Below are 24,782 nucleotides of genomic sequence, written 5' to 3'. Positions count from 1 at the left end.
GGGACATAATTTCTTTATGTTTTTTGACATTGCAATGTTGGAAAAGTACACAATATATATCATATAAAATAACAAAAGGAAATTAAAAGACTAAATCAAACTAATAAAAACTATAACTTTCATTTACAGTTTTTAGCAGATTGATTTATTCTTTTAATTTGCATTCATTTTTTAGAAGATATATCAAAATATCTAAAATTAACAAATAAAATAAAAAGTAAATAACTGAAATTTAAGATTGTTTATTTGCTATTTATTCAGTTTATTTTTTTCTAAATCAAAATATATTAGTAATATGAGTTAATAAAGCCAAAATAACTCAGTAAATATTTCAAATACAAATCATTTCATTATTATCCTTTTTGTCATCAATAACATCAACTACTGGTATGCTGCCAATTAAATGTTTTACAGTCATTGCCAATAACTACTTCTCTGCTGCATATATTCCATACAATTTTCAAATCACATAAAATTACTCTTTTGACTAATCATGACTACCTACAGTTCAAATTGTTCATCTATGCAATCTTGTCATTATACTACTGGTACCTTAATGTCAGTGAATTTTCCATTCTTTCACAAATTGACAATACAAACTAAAACAGCATATGAAGGAAAGCTATGACATTGCTTAAAAATTCAACTACTGATATGGTTCAATATTAAACTGCTGATATCAGTGATATGCCTCAGAAATTAAATTTTGTACAGTCACTGACATCAACAACTACTGCTCTGCTGCATGTATTCCATTAAAATTTCAATTTACTTAAAATTACTCTACATGACTACCTACAGTAAAACTTGTTCATCTATACCATCTTGTCAGTAAATTACTGGTACCTCAATATCAGTATATTTTTCATTCTTTCACAATACAAACTGAAACAGCAAATCAAGGAAAGCTTTGGCATTGCTTCAAAATAAAATTAATGATATGCTTTAAAATAAACCACTGGCACTGTATGCTGCAGATAATAATAAAATGTTTTTCAGTCACTGATATCAACTTCTGCTCTGCTGCATAAATTACAGTCAAATTTCAAATCACTTAATTTCCTTTAATCAATCTTGGCTACTTTCCTCTTTTTCGAGACAAGGGTTTCCAGTGCTTTCTTCCGAGCTTTTTTTCTCTCCTTCTCTGAATGGGCAGCTCTCTGTGCCTCTGCGGCTTTCTGGACTTTTTCTTTAGCCAAGGTGGCTGGGCCAGATTTCACAGAACCATAGGCCTCAAGCCTTTCTGCCCTTTTCTTCTGATTCTCCCTCAGCTTTGAGTTATACTTTGAAGCTGCTGATCTAATGTCCTTACACATTCTCTTGCCTACAGGATCAAAATGAACATCTTTCCTTTTAAACATTTCAATCGCTGTTGTTTCTTTGGAGCGTAGAGAATATTTTATCGCTTGGTATGCACACGATACCAGATCACGAGACCTGCAACGAGACGAAACGAGACTGCCTCCAAGATGGCGGTCAGATTTTTTTTTTCTGCAATAAACATTGACAAAATACGATTTCTCCTCAAAAACCACCTACCCGGTCCCCAAATCGCTCATATTTTCTCCTCGAATTTACACGAATCTCGTGGGTGATCGTTGGCCGTTTGAAAACCGCGGAAATCCGCGTTTCAGCGGAAAAATGGCACGCATGTAAATAGGAGACTAGTCCGAAATAAATTATAATACGTAACAATATTTTTGCACTACCTACACTGTTGAGATTGGTTTATTTGCTAAACCCAAATTACAGCTATCTAGTGTTTCTTTAGCTTTTTTAGGCTATTTATGTTTGTTAAAAACGTTACCTTGTTAGACCCGTAATTAATTTTTTATCATTCTTACTGTTTGTTTGGCTTCTTGATTTTCATGATAGAGGTTAATGTTACAATTAATTTCTTAAACACGTTTTTACCTCAATCATCTTTGGTCATTTACTTTCCATTAAGAGACGTGAGCTAATTTACTATTATAGTTGCTGTCACCAATTACATTAACTGATCTTTACGTCAGTACAAATGAGACTATTGAATCAAATATTATTCCTAGTTTGAGATAGTTCTTAATTACACATGCAAACTATCTTCCATTCAACTTAAAACATCGCTTTATCGTTCCAAGTAATTTTAACAATACTGATGTAAATATAACGTCATAATGAAATTTCCTCTGAACTCTTCCGAGTTACTTTAATTAGAAATGTCTTGATAATATTTCATTGTTTAACTACCTAACAATCTATCAAAAGAATTGATATAAATAACTGACCTATTAGGGGACGACTTAATGACACTAACTTTATAAACGGACAAAAATAAACATACAACAAATCAAAACAAGAATATTAAAAGTATTTATCCCGAATACTTCCTTGTGAAACTTATCTTCATTCGACCATTATCAGCATATTGATATGGTACCTAAACACGAAAAAATAAAAGAAATAAAAAACAAGGTAAGCTTTACCATAGCCTTAGTTTAGTTGCCATGACAGCCAGTAGTGTAACAGATGTTGCTTGTCAGGTGAGCATCTCTCTCGCATTGGTAACATCTGACTGTTGAGATAGCTATGACTAGTTATGGTATTTGTTATCATATCTCAACGGCGTCTTCAATTTAAAACTGCCCGAGCGTAAAATAAGGTGGAGAATTGAAATACAGCATACTCGTTAAAAACCAACAAGGTTCATTGCGTTCAGAGCTGTTTAACACTAGGAAATGATAGAAACTAGTGGTTTCTGTATATGCAATGGTCGTAGGCTTGTTTTACTTAGTATCCATATATAATTTAAGCTTATAATGTATTTTGCCGCTGGTGACGAAATTGCGGATTAAATGTGGTTTACCAACTGTCGCTTCGGCGGATCTTCCTGATGGTTGTACAGAAAGTTAGCCCTACGAATAATAACGTCTAAAATTGGATTGTCACAACAGACACAAATATCAACACTTGATACCTACAACTGCCGGATTACCTTCAGATCGGAGATCCGGAATCTGTTTCTAAATTGTTATTTTTAAAGCTAAAACCAAAAACTATAATTTTACAACTGCTTCGGTGGTATTCGAATGATGACTCAACCAAAGTAGTCAACTGTACTAATCTCCGGTATCCCAAACCCAAATAGTAGAATAAATATGTTTTAAACTGTTATCTTCCAAAATTCCTATTCGTTTCGAGCTACTCAACAAATAGCGTTCACATATTTACTACAGAGCAAGGATTATCACTATCCATTATCAATATTTCGAGATACACAAAAGATGCAAAAAAATTCGCGCTATAATAAACATTTTCATCTTTTGCTATAAAAACAGGCACGGAAAGACAGCGATTACTGAAACCCATTAATACCCCTGAGGAAACGTTATACAGATGTTACTACTGAATACTCGTATTATGACGTTATACAGATGTTACTACTGAATACTCGTATTATGACGTTATACAGATGTTACTACTGAATACTCGTATTATGACGTTATACAGATGTTATAGAACACTCGTATTATGTGTAGTAATTATTAAAACTGAGAATGTCTGTAAATGCCAGAGTAAAAACTTTGAATTTCTTCTCCTTTTTATTTCATTAAAACTAAAATAATAATAATCAAAACAATAGTATCAACAAATATTATTAATAACTAGTAGTGATTTTAAAAGAACAATAATTGTAGTGTAAACGCTGTTATCATTACAGCTTGAAGTTAGATGTCTTACAAGAATGTGTTGTTCCTATAAAAATCCTAAGCACGGATGAAATGGGAATTACTAGCCAATGACAGATAAACAATGAATGCTACGGCTGGAACCTTCCTACGGCTATTGAAACACTGAATTCAGAACAAGTAAAGAAAAAAAAGAAAGTTTTTTTTCTTCTAATTTCGCGCAAAGCAACACGAGGGCTGTCTGCTCTTGTCGTCCATAATTTATCAGTGTAAGACTAGAGGGAAGACAACTAGTCGTCACCACCCACCGCCAACTCTTGGGCTACTCTTGTATCAACGAATAGTGAAATTGATCGTCACATTATAACGCCTCCACGGCTGAAAAGGCGAGCACGTTTATTGTGACGGGGATTCGAATCCGCGACCCTCGGATTACGAGTCGATTACCTTTAATCACCTGGCCATCTCGGGCCGTCAAATTTGTAAAGATATATGCGATAAATTGTAGCCTTTATAACACTTGTTACAAATCTTAATTTTGTATAATCAATATTTGGCTTCTTCGATCTTACAAAACATTACAAAAAATTAAACACAGAAAAGTTATTGTAACCTGCTCCCCTTACTCAACTCAAAGAGCATGAACGTGTTGATTCAATATACATAATACTTCCCACAGAGATGCTACAAGTAAACTAATTTAAGTCTCTTTGTGGAAAGAGTTTCGGCAAAGCCTTAGAGAATGTAAAACTCGAGCTGGTTCGTTGTTTCCTTTCAAGCTTTAAGCCCCGGGAACCTTGTTCATATGATAACAAACACCCTCTTCGAATAATGTGTACTTTAATTAGCGAATCGTTCAGCTTATGTTTCACTGTATCATTTATTATGATAGTCTTTATGCTGAATGATTGAAGGTACGGGATATTTCACGAGACAGTTACAATAAATGCTATCAAATACGCTACTTTGAAAGTACTTTATGTTGTAATCAACGTAGTCCTGTTTATATTAATTTCAAATAACTCTGTCTCTTACTGAAATATGTTTATAAACTTAAAAGCTGTATTTTCTATGCGGAGAAAAGGCGGGACGAGTACTCAGAATCAAATATTTCTGAGTACTTAATTAAACGTTTTCATGGCAGTCTTAGTTCTCACACAATTAGGATGTGTAGTATTGCAGGCAACAATACAGGCTACAAATTACACAGGATAAGTTCGTGGGGATTAGCATACCTCATTTGTTTTATTAACGTGTAGGACATCATAGTTGGTAAGGTATTAGCTTTGTGGCTGCGCAGTAAATATCAGTGTTACTTAACCGCTGATAAAATAAACCTACAATCTCCAACACACCGTGATTTATAATATGATGATATAATATTCATTTGTGAGCCATTAACGAACAATCTTTTGGGCAAGTTCTTGGCTACATCTTTCTATTACTTAACAAATTATAGTTTAAAAAAGTATTCGACATCAAACACCGTGTAATACTGACAGTAGCAGTTTCCTGACGCGATAACCAGTTCCGTTGCTATGGTAACCTCGTTGTTAGAGTACAAGACACGAAGGTTGACAGAACAACAGGTAACTTCTATTTCTCATCAATACTGCTAACCGTTACTCGCTGTTTCACATCTACTTACTCTCAGTACTTTTACAGATTATCATCTACATATCCTCTTACAACTAATAAAACAGAATTAATTGTATGTGAAAGGTTATTATGTTTTGTTACGGTTTTTTTTTTGTATGTGTGGAATTACGAGATTGAATGTAGTAAACCATACTCTATACGTAATACTGCAACAAGACAGGTAAGCTCACAAAGACAGATTGAAACATCGAAAAAAACAAGAATAATGTAAGGTATCCAGAGTTGTTTCCTGGTTGCCCAGGCACCCCGCTTCTCTAAGCCTTTTCATTTCATTATTTGACAATAATATACGAAATGTTTTCAAATTATAGTTTCAAGTTTTAGATTTCATAAGCAAAATTAGGTTATTAAACTGTTGATGGTTAAAATATTTTCTATAAATAAAATACAAGTAATATCTCCACTACATAGCCACGCACTATTAGCGCTTGCATTCATCACTGACGCCAATAAATTACCCTTTGGGTAATCCTGAACACAAAACGCATATAATGTTGAAACATAATAACGACAACAAACTCGGTAACTGTCTCCCATATCCTTGCATAACTAAATCATGAGCCTGTCCTCGAGATTAAACGTAAATAAGGAATTCTATACACAGAGACAGATTAATCAGATTTACCCCTGATTAAATGTTTTAACAGAATCAGTAGCTTATATTAGCATTTCTATTTATCCTTCAATATCAGCTGAGACGAGTGTTCACATTATATAGAAATCAGATTAGCCTATTTTGTTTAAGAAGAGATAACACACATTTTAGGTTCAAAAATAGCACTTGTTAAATTAGAAGGGAAAAAATACATGAAACGTTTTATCTTTCTGATTATATAGCTCGATGATTTATGGAGACATTGTACAAAATAAATCTTTCATCAATATGTGGTTAAGGATATTACTTTCCAATTTAGTCTACGTTCTCTTTAGCGCAAACAATAGAACTTGCAACAAGTTACATTAACCAGACAAAGGTAGCATCGAAAAATAGTTTGTCATTTAGTTGATCCATATCTCTGGTGCAACGCAGGCATAAAAAATTTGCGATTTGATCTCAGATCCAATCGTGTTCTAAAATTAAAGTACCCTGCTATAATATATGGCATATATCAAGTAACACGCGAAGGTTTTAACGATACTACAAAACTATAAAAAACACACACACAAGTACAAAATCTTTGTACAAAAATTCACGAAGTTCATTAGAGTATCGGAAAAATCCTTTACCGATACAGTAATTACGAGTAGTAGAAATATTGATGATGTAAAAATTTTCATTTTTGTCTATAAAGATACTAATCAGTAGTAGTTTCTGATAACGGTGATTGGTGAATCAGCACGTGTAAAATCAATCTCACATTTAATTGAATCAGAAACCCAAGCGTGATTGAAGTGGCTTGTTTTTGCAGATCATTAAAATATCGGGTATGACGCAAATCTTAAAACTATTATTAGAACTAAAGGTTGGATTTCTTAAGAAAAACTCAGCGATCGACAATACGAGTACTATAATACATAAAAGCTAAGAAGTGATACCGTGACAAGCGTGTTTTCCTTATAACAAAGCCACATCGGGTTATCTGCTGAGTCCACCGAGGGGAATCGATCCCTTGGTGTTACCGTGGTAAATCCGTAGACTTACCACTGTACCAGCGGGGTAGCACCGTGATACACCCAACTAGCAAAATACAGATGCCACTATGACACATACAAATAATTAGAAGAGGGTAATCATCATTATGATATACAGAGTGTTCGGAAAGTCACTGTGCAGTTTTGTAATCCTATTTTATTCAGTCTATTTCAAGCCAGCAACCGATAGCGGTGTTTAGAAACAAAATAAGAAGGATCCAGGCCTGTATTGATGCCAACGGGGGTCACTTTCAACATTGTTTATAATTGTTATTCATATTTACCTCCTGTATTGTATATTGAAACATGGCTGTTAATAAATATATAAGTGTACAGTGACTTTCCGAACACCCTGTACTACTAACGAACAGTTAACAACGGGTGAGTGTCACATGCAGAAACAATGAATACAGGACAACGACACGTGTATATTATTTTATAAAATGCATTGAGAAAATATAAATAATTTAAAAACTAAATTATTTTAGCTCCCTGATTGGTAGTTAACCAAAATTTGTCTACATATTTGTGCCAAATCTTATTTAACTTACATTTGATGGTAGCTTGTTTGTTTTGTGGATTTCACGCAACATTACAATAGTGGTATCTGCGCTAGCTGTTCCTAACTTAGCAGTGTAAGACTAGAGGGAAGGCAGATAGTCATCACCACCCACCGCCAACTGTTAGGCTACTCTTTTACGAACGAATAGTGGTAATAACCATAACATTATAAAACCACCATGGCTGAAAGGGCGAGCATGTTTTGTGTGAGAGGGATCTAACAACAGCTTCGCTATTGTGTGTGTATATATATATATATATATTGTATGTATATGCATGTGTATTTCATTTAGTACAATAAGTTCTATCTTGGACTGATTTGTATCAAGCTATAAGTTTTACACAGTTGACAACAGTGTATATGTTTTTGACAGCTGAAGTTAATTCTCGACTGAGCTGTAACCTACCTACATTGTTCAGTTCATAATTGTGGATCTGAGTTTACCTTTACATATGCAATTTACATATTATTGTGAATCACGTATAACATTCATTGCCACATGATCACCCTAAAGCTATGCTACTGAATGCCTAAGACTGTTTAGCAGTTCAGCATTAAAGCTTGTCATGTTGAAACAGTCCTGTAAATTGTAATATTTATTCCACGGACAACAGTAAGACACGTAAATAAAGCGACGTTGGAAATTTGTCCTAGCGTCCCCAAATAGAAAAGAGAGAAGGATTCTAAATGTAAAAAAAACTAATTAAAATAAATACTTTTTTAAAACAATTCAAATAAACCAGATGGAGTAAAAACTGTGGACCAGAACGTCGATAATTGAGAACTTAAGCATTTAACCTGAACGTTGCGTTAGGTGTGCGACAGACTTCTAACAACCCTCATCTCTCAAACTGTGGGCCCGGCATGGCCAGGTGGTTAAGGCTCTCGACTCGTAATCTGAGGGTCGCGGGTTTGAATTCCCGTCGCACCAAACATGCTCGCCCTTTCAGCCGTGGGGGTGTTATAATGTGACTGTCAATCTCACTATTTCAGTGATGTCGAGAAAACCCACTTGTAGAGAAATATATATGCAAAATATTTTCTCAACCCAAACGAGCCGTTTTTGCTTGCATACATAAATCTCACTATTTGTTGGATAAAGAGTAGCCTAAGAGTTGGCAGTGGGTGGTGAAGACTAGCTGCCTTCACTCTAGTCTTACACTTCTAACTTAGGGATGGCTAGCGCAGATAGCCCTCATGTAGCTTTGCGCGAAATTAAAAACAAACAAACAAACAAACAAACTCAAACTATGATAATGGTGAAACTTAAATAAAACCTAACTTTGGCAACATGTCTGTGAAAAATGAAGAAATGAGATATAATGATCATTTCTGATAGACCCTTTAGAGATAATGCTGATTTCCTTGTTAATATCGAAAACAAATACTAAAATATGTATTACAAATCAACCAAACAACATATTTCCCTAAGAAATGCAAAATGAGGTGTTTTCTGAAAAGTTTTCTTCAAGTTAGGACCACCAACACATAATGAAAGTAAATTAATACACCATCCATCATCGCGGTTTCGAATCCCCGTTACCGAATCTGCTCATCATTTCAAGTGTTGGGTGTCATAATATTACGGTAGATCTCACTATTCTTTGGTAAAACACAAGCCCAAGATTTGGTAGTGAGTGGTGTTAACTAGTTGTTTCTTCTAAATTACGGACAGGTACCACGGAAAGACCACCATCCATGATGGTCTAAGAGGTTATAAGATTGGAAAGTTAAGATGAAAGATATGGGATCACGATTAAAGTAATGCCAAAAATTTCGAATGGGTTGTATAGAATTACCTAAAGCAAATATAAATTCAAACATTTTCAAATATACCATTCCAGACAAATAGCTCTGCACGTAGGAGTATGAAAATGGCGTTTCCCCAAAAACTTTGGATGGAGTTTAACAGGGTCACAAGTGTTCCAATATGTATATCATTATATGTAATGGTTTTATGGCTCATAAAGACAGCATAGAACAGAGGAAAATACCTGGAATGCGAAATGTGGAGGCAAATAAAGTTTTCGAGATAAGTTCTTAAATTGTTGTTAAAAACAATGTTTATTCGGGGTCAAAATACCTCATTATTTTATAATATTTCAAGAATACTAAACATTGAACAACTGCATTGGCTGAGTTTGATCTCTTAATGAACAAACTAATTCGTATGTCAGATTGACAGAAAATACCGAAGTGACTCTAGTCTTAGTGCACGAGCGATTAGAATGTGACACTTAGGTTGCGACTTTATCCGCCACCTTCATGGATACAAAACAAAACATTTGAAAAACTAATAAGAAAAGTCAAGCATTCCGCCATGTTCAAATGATTATAGACGAGAATAACGGATATCAGGAAGCAAAAGTAATCGAGAGCTTTCTTGACCTGTAAGAAATTGTGAACTACATTACTGCTGACAACGAAATCGTAAAACTTAATGAGAAAGTAGAACTTTATGAAATACTGTTATCAAGGTTAGGCTGGCACTGCTAGAAAATAATGTAGAAAATGTGGTCAAGTCGTGAAATGTGCTCTGCGTGTTGTGTTGCACATAACTTAAGCCTCATCTTCGAAGATGCTGTTGCGGAAATCAGAAAACTACTATATCTTACCTTTCAAAACTTAGGGAAGAACATTTCGCTACTCGGGTACATTCAACATTTTCCTGTAAACGTTTTCCAAGTGGCTGCCATTATTGTAAACAAGATGTGATTAAACTTGCATCATCTTTCGTCCTAGATTAGGTTATACGATGCAGTATTTATGAGGTACGGTATAGAATCTTGTACAGGTTAGTACGGAGTTGGAGTTAATCTCTTCCTATATGTGTGAAATGGAAAAAAGACTCTAACATAGGGTATCTAAGATTGTGGGATACCACGCCAGGACTTCTTCTAACTTAATACAAACCTTTGGTGTTTTGTCAAACACGCAATTCTTTAGTGTAATGTAATCGGTGTTGTGAACGTGTACGAGCGTTTTTTCCTTTGTTATACACGTTCTATTTATTTTGTAATAAGTCGCTTGGACTGGTCGACTCATTTCTTAAATGGGTGTGAAATTTTGCTATGTGTAGATGGAATGCAAGTCTTAAGTATAATATTATTGGAAAGTACAAAGGTTAAATGTGATTAAAGAAAAACTTAAGAAATTGAAGTTGATCTCTTTGATAAATGCCCTTAGTGTGTTGAATGTGGTTTCTCATTTTTTGTACGCAAGGGTACAGATCATACGAAAGCCACAAAGTATCTTCAAAATGTATGGAAACACTAAAACTCATAAATTATCCAATGATCAAAGGTTGAAGGACACAGAAGACTGCTTCAAAGTAATAGCATTCAATGTTATTTTGGGCATTATGACTGTGCAATTTGATACGGGGTTTTGAAGATTAAATTTTGCTACACCAACATTCATACAATAAAGTAGAAGAAGCAGTGATCTGTTTGTTGTTAAACACAAAGCTACACAATGGGCTATCATCTGCCCTTGCCCATTATGGGTATCGAAATTAGGTTTTTAGCGTTATAAGCTGACAGTTCACCGCTATACCATTGAAAGGCAAAATTGTGTTTGTTTTTGAATTTCGCGCAAAGCTACACGAGAGCTATCTGCGCTAGCCGTCCATAATTTATCAGTGTAAGACTAGAGGAAAGGCAGCGAGTCGTCCCCATCCACCGCCAACTCTTGGGCTACTCTTTTACCAACGCTCACACGGCCGAAAGAGCGAGCATGTTTGGTTTGACGGGGATTCGAACCTACGACCCTCAATTACGAGTCGAACGCCTTAATACACCTTATCACACCGGGCCCAAAGCCAAGAGTAATGAAAACAGTGATTTACTATATTATAGCTATTACTGTATTTGTGCATATTTCCATGCAAGTTTGATATGGGTCACAGTTTGTTTAGACAATTATGGAGCAGTTAACATTCTTGTAACGTCATTTTTTGTTAAACCTAAATATAAAATGTCACGCTTTTTTGTTTTCTGTATGTCATTGTCTGACCATTTTATAAAATAATCCATTTATAGGCACACGCAAAAACAAATAGATAGTATAGTGTGTCGGGTAGTTACAAGAGTCATATAAATGTGGTCGTGCAATCATGTTTCATTTGCAAGAAAATAATATGTTCGATTTTCAAGGCAGTGTAATATTATACCAAAATCGTCGTTATTAAAGGCCATTTTTGTTCAAATGCATTTTTAAAGAGAGTATATTTACAATGGTATTAGAAAAATGCCAACCCCTGACGACAGACTAAGAGAAACGACGAACAAACAGGTTGTAATGAGCAACCAAACTTAGCCTCAATATCATCTGACCAATCCTTTCAACAGCAGTTAAGACTGATATCAATATCCATATCATCAAATGAATATCAGCCAAGAATCAGTCCAAAACTGCTGATCTCGCATGGCTTTAACGATGGAGTGTGGAGAATAAGTACTCAAATACATATAAAAACATGGAGAAAAAGAAACATGTAACTATTGTCGTGTTGTCCTGACAGAACAGTTTGTTGAAGGCTGTGTTTGATGCTGGGAACATTCTCTTGGCAAAGGCTGGATCTTGTGATTTTGACAGAAGGGCAACTTACACCGGAAAGGTAAAAGAATGTTCTTTCTGATTATGTCCAGATGCCATTAAAAAACCATAAAGAAACAATGTGCCACACTTGTGCCGTACCATAATGGTCTGAATAGCACAGCAGTGCCCTCTCTGGACAGCACAATCAACTGATCCCAATTCAATTCGACTGAGTATATTTGGGACGAATTGTGAAACAATTAAGATCATAATATGCGATATATTGTGAAGTTTATACCACGTACATTCTAAGTTATCATCATAACGAAAAGTAAATCAACCAGATATTAAATGCAGATCTTAATAACGAAAAGTAAATCAACCAGATATTAAATGCAGATCTTAATAAAGCGACCAGTCAATTTTGCTGCTCTGGCCAATCACGCATCTCGGTATGTGTTTCAAAAAACACTGAAGCTGCTTTCAGTGGATAATTATTTTGTTCTTCTGGGCAGTATTTTATTCCAGAGAATATCCCAAAGAAGACTGAAACTGTTTTAAAAAATTTATTACTCCATTTTTCTGGACAATCGTATATGTTCCAGAGAACATCAAAGCTGTTTTCGACAGCTAACTTTTTTGTGTTTTTGGCTAGTCACATTTTCTAACCTTGTTTCAAACGAACACTGAAATTGTTATTTGAATAATTACTATATGTATAATGATCATCCATGTTTTTAAAACGTTCTAACTGTTAATAATATTATGCTGATTCCTTTAAAAAACACACATATAAAAACACTTGCTACAGCATTAGACTCTTATACTAATTCCTGTTAAAAACAACCACACATACAACACGACACCACTGAGACGCTCGGCTGATTGTAAGTAACTTTAAGAACACTTCCAGTCTTCAATGGACAAGTGAATTTTTGTTTAAAAAACAAACCAATTTACCTTGAGAAGCTAAGCTCAGGCGAGATGCTTTTAGTGTGTGTTTGGACCGATGAAAATGTCTTTTTAAGAGTAAATCTTTTCCATTACCAACTTTATTGTAATAACACGAGTTAGATAACAAGTAAATATTAAAACTTTGTATTTTTGTACGATTCTTGACAAACACGAGGTCACGTGAAGTACGATACAAACTACACGTGTGCTTGCTATTTGGCTACGTATGCAAATTGTACTGTTAAGGACTGAGATGGCCAAACTCGGGGGTGCGGCCCGCTGAGGACCATATAGTTGGAAATGTATCAAAACATCGTTGCTAAAAGAAATATGCATTTGTTTTGCAAGTTGGAGAAGAAATAAGTGTACACCATTATTACCGGATTTTTTAGCTCTTGTTTTAGTTTTCCGTTTCAAAAATATGAAATAGAGATCACAAATGAGCAGTAAATCATAGACCAGTGGTGTGATAAAAAAACGAGTAAAACGTGGTCGAGAGTAGAGAGGTATAGGATGACATGTCGACAACCAGACAAAGAAGCTTTATAAGTTAACAACAGAAACGCACTCGATCACCTGACAATGGTTTTTCTCCCAGTAATAGTGTATGGCACGAGCTGTGTGGGAGGAGGGGGAACCTATAATGTAAATGCCATTTTTAATACCACTGTCAACTAAGCAATAGTGAAAAATAAAGATATAAAAGTTAAGTGTCCACTTCCAACTAAATACCCGTAATAAGATCCTAGAAATAATACAACCACCAAATGCAAGATAACCAATATTATTATAATTTTTTAGTGAATATAAAGACGTATGAAAACAAAACAATACAAATAATTTATAGAACACAGTCAAGTCTGAGTGAAAGTTGCAGATTAACGTAAAGATTTATCATATACGAACAAATAACCATAGGTGTGGTAGCCTAGGATTAGGAATCAATAAAGCTTGTTTTACTATAGGGAGTTAACCCTTTAGCTCATATGACATAGCGTTTGCTTAGTGTTTCATAAGCATCGAATTCCCTTTTTTTTTTTGGAAAGTTATAATTGTTGAGTAATATCGGCACGCAGTTACTGGAAATTCTACGCCCTTGAGATTGCACGTGTTAACAAAGAAATATGTAAATGATTTACTTGCAATAATAAACAAATTAACCTTTCAGTTGGTATGCCCTGGGCTGTGAAAAAAATATTAAATTTGATTTCAGGGCTTAACATAAGTGTTTGTCATGTGTAGAAGTGTCCCAACTTTAGTGGTTTAGCGATAAGTCTGATGGCTCATAACGCAAACAAACGGGTTTCGATTCTTGTGGAGGTATAGTATCCAGAAATGATGTTTGTTTTTTGAACTTTGCGCAAATTTAAACGAGGGCTATCTGCTTTAGCTGTCTCTAATTTAGCAGTATAAGACTAGAGGGAAGGCAATGATGTAATTATGTGTTTAACAAGTAATAAAGAAACAAAACCATTTGTACCAGAACAAATTACGTGTTTTGAGCATTATTGATATAGTGACATGACATACAGTTTTCTTTAACATGATCAAATATTTTCCATTATCATGATAGAACAACAACAAAAGAGCTCATGACTGTCCTCAATCACAAACGTCTGCGAATTTAAACTTAATAAAAGTTTAGGTTTTAATAAGAGATTTTCTGTAACTTAGCTTCCTATATCTCGAAAATATTATTTTCATTCTTCTATCACATGAAGATTTTTCTTTCTTTACAAATCGGAAAGACAAAAACTGTTATTTGGATTAATTTTTTATTTTGTTTACCCCAAAATATCTGAAGAATCCTTTGGAAGATATAAGTCTCTCATCAAATCATTAAGTTCACCTTGTGTGAAAAGTTGTGGTTCATCATATGCTTCAGGTTGAAAACAATCCCTAACATAATTTCTATTAATTTCAGAATCAGATGCTCCCTAGTGGCACAGCGGAATGTCTGCGGAGTTACAACGATAAAATCTGTGTTTCAATACCCATGATGGGCTGACCACAGATAGCCCATTGTGTAGCTTTGTTCTTTATTACAAACAAACAAACAGAATCAGATGAAACTGTATCAAAAGCCTCAGGTAAATACAGGCACATCAGGTCCATAAGCGACAAGTCTTATCGCAAATTGAAGGTTTGGATAAGAAATTCCTTTTTATTTCAGTGTTGTAGACTTACACGTTGCATACAAATATAGCAGTCATTTTTATGGTTTCTAAGCTCGCACTAGACGACTGGAATTCTAAAAGGCAAAGACTTTTTTTGCCTTTAGTCCATTATCTCAACTCTTCGAACACAAACTGTGCAAACTTTGTAAAAGTTCAGGATTTATATAGGTCTCCAAGTTTTATTCCAATATATGCGTAAACCTTTTTTGACTACTTTTGTGATGTTTTGCCTTTGTTTATTTACAACACATTTACCAAAAATATCACAGAATATGTCTGAGTCATTTACACACCTCTTGTTGCCATAGCAACCAATAAATAACATTGAAAAGAAAAAATAATACCGTAGTGGACGCACAAGCAAATAGTACCCAGAAATAATTTTTGTTTTTGAACTTTGCGCAAAGTTACACGAGGGCAATCTGCGCTAGCCGTCTCTAATTTAGCAGTATAAGACCAGAGGGAAGGCAACTAGTCATCATCACTCACCGCCAACTCTTGGGGTACTCTTTTATCAACAAATAGTAGGATTGATCGTAACATTATAACGCTCTCACGGCTGAAAGACAAACATATTTAGTGTGATGAGAATTCGAACCCGTGACCCTCAAAGTAGGAGTGAGCGCCCCAACCACCTGGCCATGCCAAGCCTACCAGAAGTGATACGTCATATAGTTTCTTAACCATTTAAACACATACTAGCGGTGTGTTTGTCGTGGATTCTATAACGATCGATAAGAGTCACGTCGCGATTGGTCTAGAGAAATCCAACATTTTAAGCATAAAAATGGTAACCGATTTGAATGAAGATGGTTCACTTATGTAAAATTACATAAATATATGAAAAATATATACGCGATGGAAAAAAATGTTTATTTTGGTTTCAGCGTACAGGAATTTCTGTAGAACGAGTTAATATTTAAATACAATATAATCATCCCAGGCCTGTGTTACTATATATACCTGTGTTTTTATTACACGTTATGAAACAAATTATTTTGTTTTAGCATTAATAACATAGCGATATTTTACAATAATTTTCATAATTCTGATAAAATATTTCCGTAAGAACTTGAGATCTCACTCTCAATTACTGTTTTATTATTATTATTATTATATGTGTAAAAGTTGCTTATACTGCGCCGCATGTAAATATTAGTGAATATTTACATCAAAGAATAGAACAAACATTTTACTATTTCGCTTCATCGAAACAACTCGAATAATAACAAAATTAAACGTTTCTTAAATTCCTGGTTATGTTCCCCATCCACATCAGTGACATCCGAGAATCATGATAATAGGCTTATAATTGTTTAGGTAAGAGACTTAAATCTATTTGTTCATTTTATCTTTTAGGAGGCGTTGGGCTCGTAAGCTGAGCGTCGCGGGTTCGAATCCCCGTCGCGCCAAACATGCTTGCACTTTCAGCTGTGGAGGTGTTATAATGTGACGGTCAATCACACTATTCGTTGGTAAAAGAGTAACCCAAGAGTTGGCGGTGGGTGATGATGACTAGCTGCCTTCCCTCTAGTCTTACCCTGATAAATTAGGGACGGCTAGCGCAGATAGCCCTCGAGTAGCTTTGCGCGAATTTCAAAAAACAAACAAACAAACATCTTTCAGGAATGTGTGCAATGAATATTATAGTAGTCACACTGCCAACAGTAGAGCATGCAAAAATACTTAAATCTTAAAGCCTCAGATATAAAAGTTTCATATTTCAGTTTCAGTCTTAAGGCCGTTGCACTAGCTAGGCTGAGACATTTTACCCCTATAATAGTGCCGCTATATATGTCTCATTAAATAATTACGTTTGGGAATAAGAGGCTTCAAACGCCTAACATTTCACAAACGGTTACGCTATATTAACAGATAACACGTCAAACACGTCAAAATGTCCAGAATATATATATATTACACATGTAACTTGTCATTTATATTCTTTATTGTTATTGGAAGATACAACAATAAATATTTCCAACGAACATAAAATATCCGGAACACTTCTTATACATAGCTGTGTTACGTAAAAACTATAGCAACATATGAAGGATGACAATTTGGACATTAAATGCCGATTTTAACAAAAATATCCATTACAAAATAACTAACTCAGCAAATCCATTCTTTTCTGTTCAACTGAATATATTTCAGGCTTCTGCAATAATTAATACAGGTACAGATAAATAATTATCCATGTTTACCATTTTTATGATCTAGGTTCATTGAAATAACTTTGGACTCGGAGAAACAAGAACTTCAAATTCCCCCCTTGTCCATGAACCTGTAGCTAAACAATAAGTACAAAAATGATCCGAAAAAACTGACAGCTAGTCTTTTATGTATATATGTTCTAAATGGCTACATGTAGCACTCATTCAAGTAAAGGACAGTAAGGGATGCTCTGGGCATGGAAGAACATTTTTATTTTGTAGAATCTAGTAGTGATAGCCCTCTTGAAGCAACAACAGCGTGCTATAGCAAATGAAGACAAACTATTTCACTATGTTCGTGTAACTGCTTGTATGAACCAAATCAGGTTTCAGGCAACCAACGGAAGATAACGTTTCATTTCCATTTGTTTAGGGCCTTGTCGAAATTGCTCTGTACAAACGAGCACATCTGTGTCAGCCAACTCTTCCACTTGCTACAGAATTTGGTCGTAGCTTATTCAATGGCAGATTCATACCTGTCACGATGTCCTATGCCAGCAAACCTGAGATCAAGTAGCCTGTTAGTTGAAAATGTAAAGCAAAATATTTTAATACTAGAGAGGGCGCTCTTGTGCACAATTGTTTGCACTGTATTGTGTAGATGCATTAAAAAAGGACAAAAAAGTCTAATGTATTCGTGAATACCGAAAGTATATTATGGGATGTTTCATGGTATATTAAGCTCATCTTTACATACATGAAATTAAATACTCTCGTTGCTACACTTTTTGAAATTATTGTGAAAGGCCATAGTTCTTGTCTGTAAAATATAGATCCATAACTGATTTCTGAGTAACTCAGCGCGTCTGAAGAGGGTTGTGTTGTTGGTGCAGTATTCATGAACAAATGCGTAAATCCTAATGGAAAATTATGCTTTGTGTCCGTGGAATTACATATTTATCTTTTATCACAGACAACGAGATAATGAGACATTCTTTAAAATGTATCTTTTAAAACATAATTACAGCTAAACATAAAGTTTCTGTATGTAACGAAATAAACATCGTTGTTTTTTTCATAAATTTCATGCAGACTCGAAAGCACGTTAGTAACCGTTATTGGTAGTGATCACAAAAACGTTTGTTGTAATGTTCTGCAAGGTATTTGTCTGGTTTAGACCAATATTTCATTTGGTTCTCTTCTGTGTCCACCGCGGAAACTTGAACCGTGAATTTTCCGTCGTAAATCAATAAATTTACCGCTGTCCCGTCGTGGGACATTATTCAAAAGTATTGCTCATCTCTGGTTTTCTGATCCCCTACGTGATTAAAAATACGTACCAAATTTTATACCAGAGGGGTAACGTTTAAAAAAAAAAGTATTTTCTTCCCCCCTTCCCTCAACTACAGTAAAAATGAGAAATTTAAAAGCAAACAATCATGTCCATCTTATGTTTTAATAAAATCAAATACAAAATTCTAAGTTTGTCTTAAACTCCCAATATAGCGAACTGTGGAAAAAGATGCCATTCGTTTTTTGTTAGTCAAGCAAGGTGAACTAAAACTCTACGTTAAAATGTTTACAGGATTTGTTCGTGAACATTTTACAAGGAGATGTTGGCTAAATGTACCGAAAATAGAATTAACCAAACTAAACCAAAATATTTACATTTTTCATATAATTTAACCAATTCGAAATGTTTATTTTTGTTCCCTTGCCCAACGGAATATTAGGATGTATCAGAGTTCGGTGCAGTAATAATAAATATAGTGCCTTCATCTCTCGCTGTCTTGTGGAGTTTCAAAACTATTTCCTAGATTCCCATTTTCTCTTTTTTCTTTTGTCTCTGGTCTGGCATGACCAGATGGTTAAAGTAATCTAAGGGTCGCGGGTTCGAATTCCCATCACATTATAACGCCCCCACGGCTGAAAGGGCGAGCATGTTTGATGTGACGGGGATTCGATTTACCACTATTCGTTGGTAAAAGAGTAGCCCAAGAGTTGGCGGTGAGTGATGATGACTAACTGCCTTCCCTCTTGTCTTACATTGCAAAGCAAAATTAGGGACGGCTAGCGCAGTAAACCCTCGTATAGCTTTGCGTGAATTTCAAAACAAACCAAACCTTTTGTCTCTAATTTTTACAGTATTTATTTGTAATAACTACGCCATAAACCAGCATGTTAATACGAAGCCAAAAGTAGTCTGGTGAGTTAGCGATCAGCTTGAGGGTTTGTAATGCTGGAAATCAAGGTTCGATCCATTACAAAGACAACACGCCGTGCAATTTTGCGCTAAAGTAGAAGATACATTACTGTAAAAAAAAAAAAAAAGTATTTCTACCTTATCTTATAACAAATGTTATTATCATATTCGAGTGAGGAATGTTTACCTCAATCATGTCAGTTCATGGTCAAACGAATTGTTACGTTCAGAATAAATTCAATATGTTTCTGCACGAAGAAAATTAAGTTTTGAAACGTCGAGTCGCGTCTGGCTTCTGCTTTCTCACTAAGAAAACCAGGAGCTCCGACCTATGTTGATCGTCGATAAAGAAATTAACGACGAAAGTGCTCGTGAAAAATTTTGGAAATACACTATGAATAAGTGATTTTGTGTGCACGTTCTATACAGACAAATTATCGACAACGTAACAACTTAGAAAAAAAAAACATTTATTCACTACTAAAGAAACGTGAGTTATAAATAAGTGCGGGTTTTCTGTAAACACAATTAAGAGTGTAAAAGACAGCTCATGCAATCTGTTAAACAATGAAGATAATTAGTGACTTATTTCTATCCTATACAAATTCTTACATATGAGGCTTAAACTAAAATTATGTTTACTGTTGGCGAACGACCCAAGATATGCCCTACTTATCAACCCAAAACCTACAAGAAGTGAGTCGTCAATAGTGAAAGATAAAATGAATAAAGTCTTATCCGAAGTATTAACAAATTCCAACCGACCTTTCTCTCTGTCATGACGTATAGGTTGTGCCGGTTCTGGTCAAAGGTCAAATCCTGGTTCACAGGTGATCCTTCGTCGATTATAGAATCGGAGTATTCGAAAGCACTAGTTACAGAATCTACTACAGCCTAGAAAACAAACATAAATAATGAATTCTGATTTTTCGCTTATTTTAATTGTGATAATATTGCAGTTTTTATCTCTGGAAATCAAAAACAGTAAACTTATTCAACTAGAAAAAGTAAATACTAGAAAACATATATATATATATATATATATATATACGAATAAACAACTGCTTTAGTAAACGAATAATGACAACGTAATAAGGACCTGATTGTTGGTTTTCAACGTATAAATACTGCTTATTAGTTTCAATACGTATTAGAAACAAGCCACATCAAAAATCAGTTCCCTTCTTTCTGGTTTTATGTTTTATCACAAAGTTACACAATAGGCTATCCACGCTTTGCCCACCACATTAAATCTAATTCCAGATTTTTAGCTTTGTAAGTCTGTAAACCCACTGCTGACCCGGTATGGAGGGCAACCTTTTTTCTAAACATCTTAAGTAGGTAGTTATAACCGAGTGTGATTCTAAGATGGATAGAAAGTTCGACTCTCGGAAACGAACTCTCTTACCGAACGTGTTCGTCCTTTCAGTTGTTGCAGCGTTATAATGTGAAGGTCAGTAGTACTATTCGTTAGTAAAGAGTAACTCAAAGGTTGATGGTGGATGGCGTTCAATAGCTTTCTTCCCTCTAGTTTATTATTTCTAAACGATTAACGCAGATAGTCCTCGAGTAGCTTTGCACGAAATTCAATAAAAAAAATAAGTAAAGAGAACCTATAAGAACTGGTATTTTGAACTAAGTTAGAAAGTTATTAGTAAAACAAACATCTAATACAATATTACAAATTAATCAAATAAATATACTTAATTGTGCATATCATTATGTATTTTACGTTTTAAAATGTTTAACGCGTTCGGAAACGTTCTAATCTTCTTTACAATCGGCTAAAAGTTCATTAGCGTCATATACTGTTCGATTTTTAACGATTTCCAAATTTATACATTTCATTTTTTACACAAATATAATAACTTATGTTTTTTTTCAAGAATAATTTTAACGGGATATCCTTAAATATCACTGTTTCTGATTGTCCATGTTAATATTTTATTGCTTCAGTACAATTATTTTTTGTTATACCGTATTCAGTTGAACAAGTTTTAAATTCAGTTTTATTCTAGCTTTTCCAGATCTGTTCTCTTTCAGCTCGTTTTTTTTTCCTACAACTATTAATCTTATGTGTACACTCTTGTCATGTTGATTTTATATACATATACACACAGAGAGAGATAGAGTAATACTGAATTAAACTGAAAACTCTAAACATTATAACTTCAACGAAGAAATCACACTCCTTACACTTTTTTTTTCCAACCTCAAGTTGCGAAAAACAAACAAGCTGAAATAACGCATCCTGGCAAGAGACTAGGCTATTGTAGTTCACTAGCAAAAAAAAAAGAAACTTCTTTAAAACTGTCCGTCAAAAGTAAACAAAGATGTTGAAGTGATGTTATAAGCTTTACGCTTAGAGCGAACTACAAAAATCCATTAATTCCCTTACCAGAGTTTCTTGCTGATACAATGTGGTAAAGAAAGTAAACGAGATAGAAATAGTTTAGCCTTCTATACATAACAAAAATATTGAAATTGCAGTTGTGAAAACGTGTTTAATAAATAAAATAAACATAATTAAAATTTCTTAAGAAAATCTTGATCAAATGACAAACATGGCACAGCTGTTGGTATTTGTTGTGCGTCTTAAGATACATAAAAGTAAACTGACATAAAACTTGGATCGTCACAACGAACGCAAAGCATTCAAGCATATTAAATTTTCTAGTTCTCCCCGTTTGATTTAACTAACACTGGAGAGATAGGTCTGCAGTCCCCTCCAAAAAAAATAATAAAATAATAGAAGCCTGTAAAGAATACATTACAGGGCCAGCGCTACCTTTGAACAAGAAGCCCATCGTAAAATTGAAGGGATAGTTTTGTGTCAACACGATTATATGCCCTTATCCAGGTCATGAGGTGAACACGTGGAGAAGCTAATTGAAAAGGGAGAACCAAACGGACCGCTAGCTGGGCTATATTAGAGCTTTGTATATGTAGGTATTGAGATACTGTCTGACTCATGGATAGACTAACCGTGAGAGCTAGCCGTTGTCACACACAGTTACAGAGAGTAAAAGAATGATTACTGTAAGAGAAAGAGGAGGGTAATGTCTGTTTTCACCGCAGTCGTTAATAGTAAAATCCGAGTGTTGTGGATGAAATGTCGTGTATTTTATAGCGTTTCTCATTATCAGAGTATCATATTTCCATCATCTAGACAAAATAATGCACGGGATATTATTTCACATGTTAGAAGAACAAGGAGAAAATTGGTTTGTTTCAATCAAATTTTGATATGCAAAAAAAAAAAAAAAGAACAGAACAGGTAATTCAACTTCTCTGCCAACAGCGCGTGCGCGCGCGCGTGTGCTGATGACCTGGCTTACCTTTCTGAACAGCAGCAGAAAGTATCATTTATGGTTTAGAAGGCCAACAACAGTTTAATCTCGTTGGCTTTCTTTCTGCGCCAACCATAAGCACACAGCAAATTTTAAGAACCTCAACCTCAGTACCTGTAGAGTCAATCTGGGTTGTAATTTGTTTGTTTCTTGACAAGCTTTGTGTCAAGCCCTCCACCACTAAGAATGACAATGCCTTTCGTGCTTGACACAACACGCACGCCTTTCGCAAATATTTGAACACAATTTGCATTTCAATGGAAAGCTGAACAAAGAGATTCTAGGTCTAACGAACGAGGCGTGTCTAGTGGTTTACGAGAAAGAAAACATTGTTTAATTAGATCTTTCAATGTGCTTCTAGCAGTATGGGGTATTCTATAACACGATAGAGAACATTAATTTAATTTTTAAACGTTTAAGCACAGTATAGAATTAACTGGCGCACACACACGCATACGTATAACAAACAGAGGACATTGTTAAAAGCAAGTTAATGGATAATTTTTCAATACTGCAATACTTAAACTAAAATGTAATTTAGGCTACAAACTACTTGAATGTAGATACTTTTTATAAATATTAAAACACTTTACTGTACTTACAAAATAAATGAGAGAAAGACTGTTTCTGATACATGTATGCTCTTGACGGAAACCGAAACGTATTAAAGAATAACATGATTTATATTAAATTTATCATCACTGTTACTGTGATATAATACCACAGTTAATACCAATTAATAAATAATGCTTTTTTAGCTTAAATTCCATACACCATGTCTTGATACCACGGAAACGAATGATCGAAATATCGTTTAAACAACAAATCTGTACGATGTAACTCAGCAGACTGTTAAATACTTAGTGGCTGTTAACTCCTCGTTCTCACAATTTATCAAACATTGTTGTTGTTGTTTGTGGAATTTCGCACAAAGCTACTCGAGGGCTATCTGTGCTAGCCGTCCCTAATTTAGCAGTGTAAGACTAGAGGGAAGGCAGCTAGTCATCATCACCCACCGCCAACTCTTGGGCTACTCTTTTACCAACGAATAGTGTGATTGACCGTAACATTATAACGCCCCCACGGCTAGGAGGGCGAGTATGTTTAGCGCGACTCGGGCGCGAACCCGCGACCCTCAGATTACGAAGCATACGCCTTAACGCGCTAGGCCATGCCAGGCCATTTATCATAGAAAACTTAATTGCCGTTTTACAAAAGCAGTTAATGCTACTTTTCATTTGTTTATTTTGTTTGTTATTTCACGCAAAGCTCCATGAGAAAGATCTGCGCTAGCCATCCCCAACATAGCAATGTAAGACTGGAGGAAAGGCAGCTAGCCATCATCACCCACCGCCAACTATTGGGCTACCCTTTTGCCAACGAATAGTGGAATTGACCGTCACATTATAACGCTCCCACAATTGAAAGGGCGAGCATGTTTGGTGGGATGGGAATTGGAATCCGTAACCTTCGGAATGCCAGTCGAGCGCTCTAACCACCTGGTTACTTTTTATGTATGTAATATTTCAATGTTTGCGTGTTCATAAACTCCCCTTTGAAAATCAGCTTAATTTGTTTTGTTTTTTTGAATTTCACATAAAGCTACGCGAGGGCTAACTTTGCTAGCCGTCCCTAATTTTGCAGTGTAAGACTAGAGGTCATCACCACCCATCGCCAACTCTTGGACTACTATTTTACCAACGAACAGTGGGATTGACCGTCACGTAATAACGCCCCCACGTCTGAAAGGGCGAGCACGTTTGGCGCGACGGGGATGCGAACCCGCGACCCTCACATTACGAATCGCACGCCTTAACACGCTTGGCCATACCGGGCCATCAGCCTAATAAAATATAATATAACTTGATATTAAGCGAAATAC

The 24,782-nt window shown here is 35.1% G+C and overlaps 1 protein-coding gene across 6 annotated transcripts in view; it reads right to left on the bottom strand.

Moving 5' to 3' along the window:
- LOC143236602 (plexin-A2-like) overlaps window positions 1–24,782 on the bottom strand; it is a 226,557-nt gene that overhangs the window by 35,177 nt on the left and 166,598 nt on the right. For 4 of the 6 annotated variants that reach the window (XM_076474908.1, XM_076474910.1, XM_076474909.1 and 1 more), the window contains one exon: window positions 20,316–20,444. The exons of 1 other annotated variant lie outside the window; for it this stretch is intronic. In XM_076474908.1, coding sequence (XP_076331023.1) covers window positions 20,316–20,444 — 129 coding nt within the window. Of the gene's footprint in view, window positions 1–846; window positions 1,411–20,315; window positions 20,445–24,782 lie in introns of those variants that run through there. One more of the 6 variants, XM_076474913.1, reaches the window with a different exon arrangement.

The sequence above is a fragment of the Tachypleus tridentatus genome, chromosome 13 (assembly GCF_004210375.1).
Source record: "Tachypleus tridentatus isolate NWPU-2018 chromosome 13, ASM421037v1, whole genome shotgun sequence".
NCBI classification, from domain to species: Eukaryota; Metazoa; Arthropoda; class Merostomata; order Xiphosura; family Limulidae; genus Tachypleus; species Tachypleus tridentatus.
Note: the sequence above shows the minus strand (reverse complement) of the source record. Positions and strands in the feature narration are given on the sequence as shown.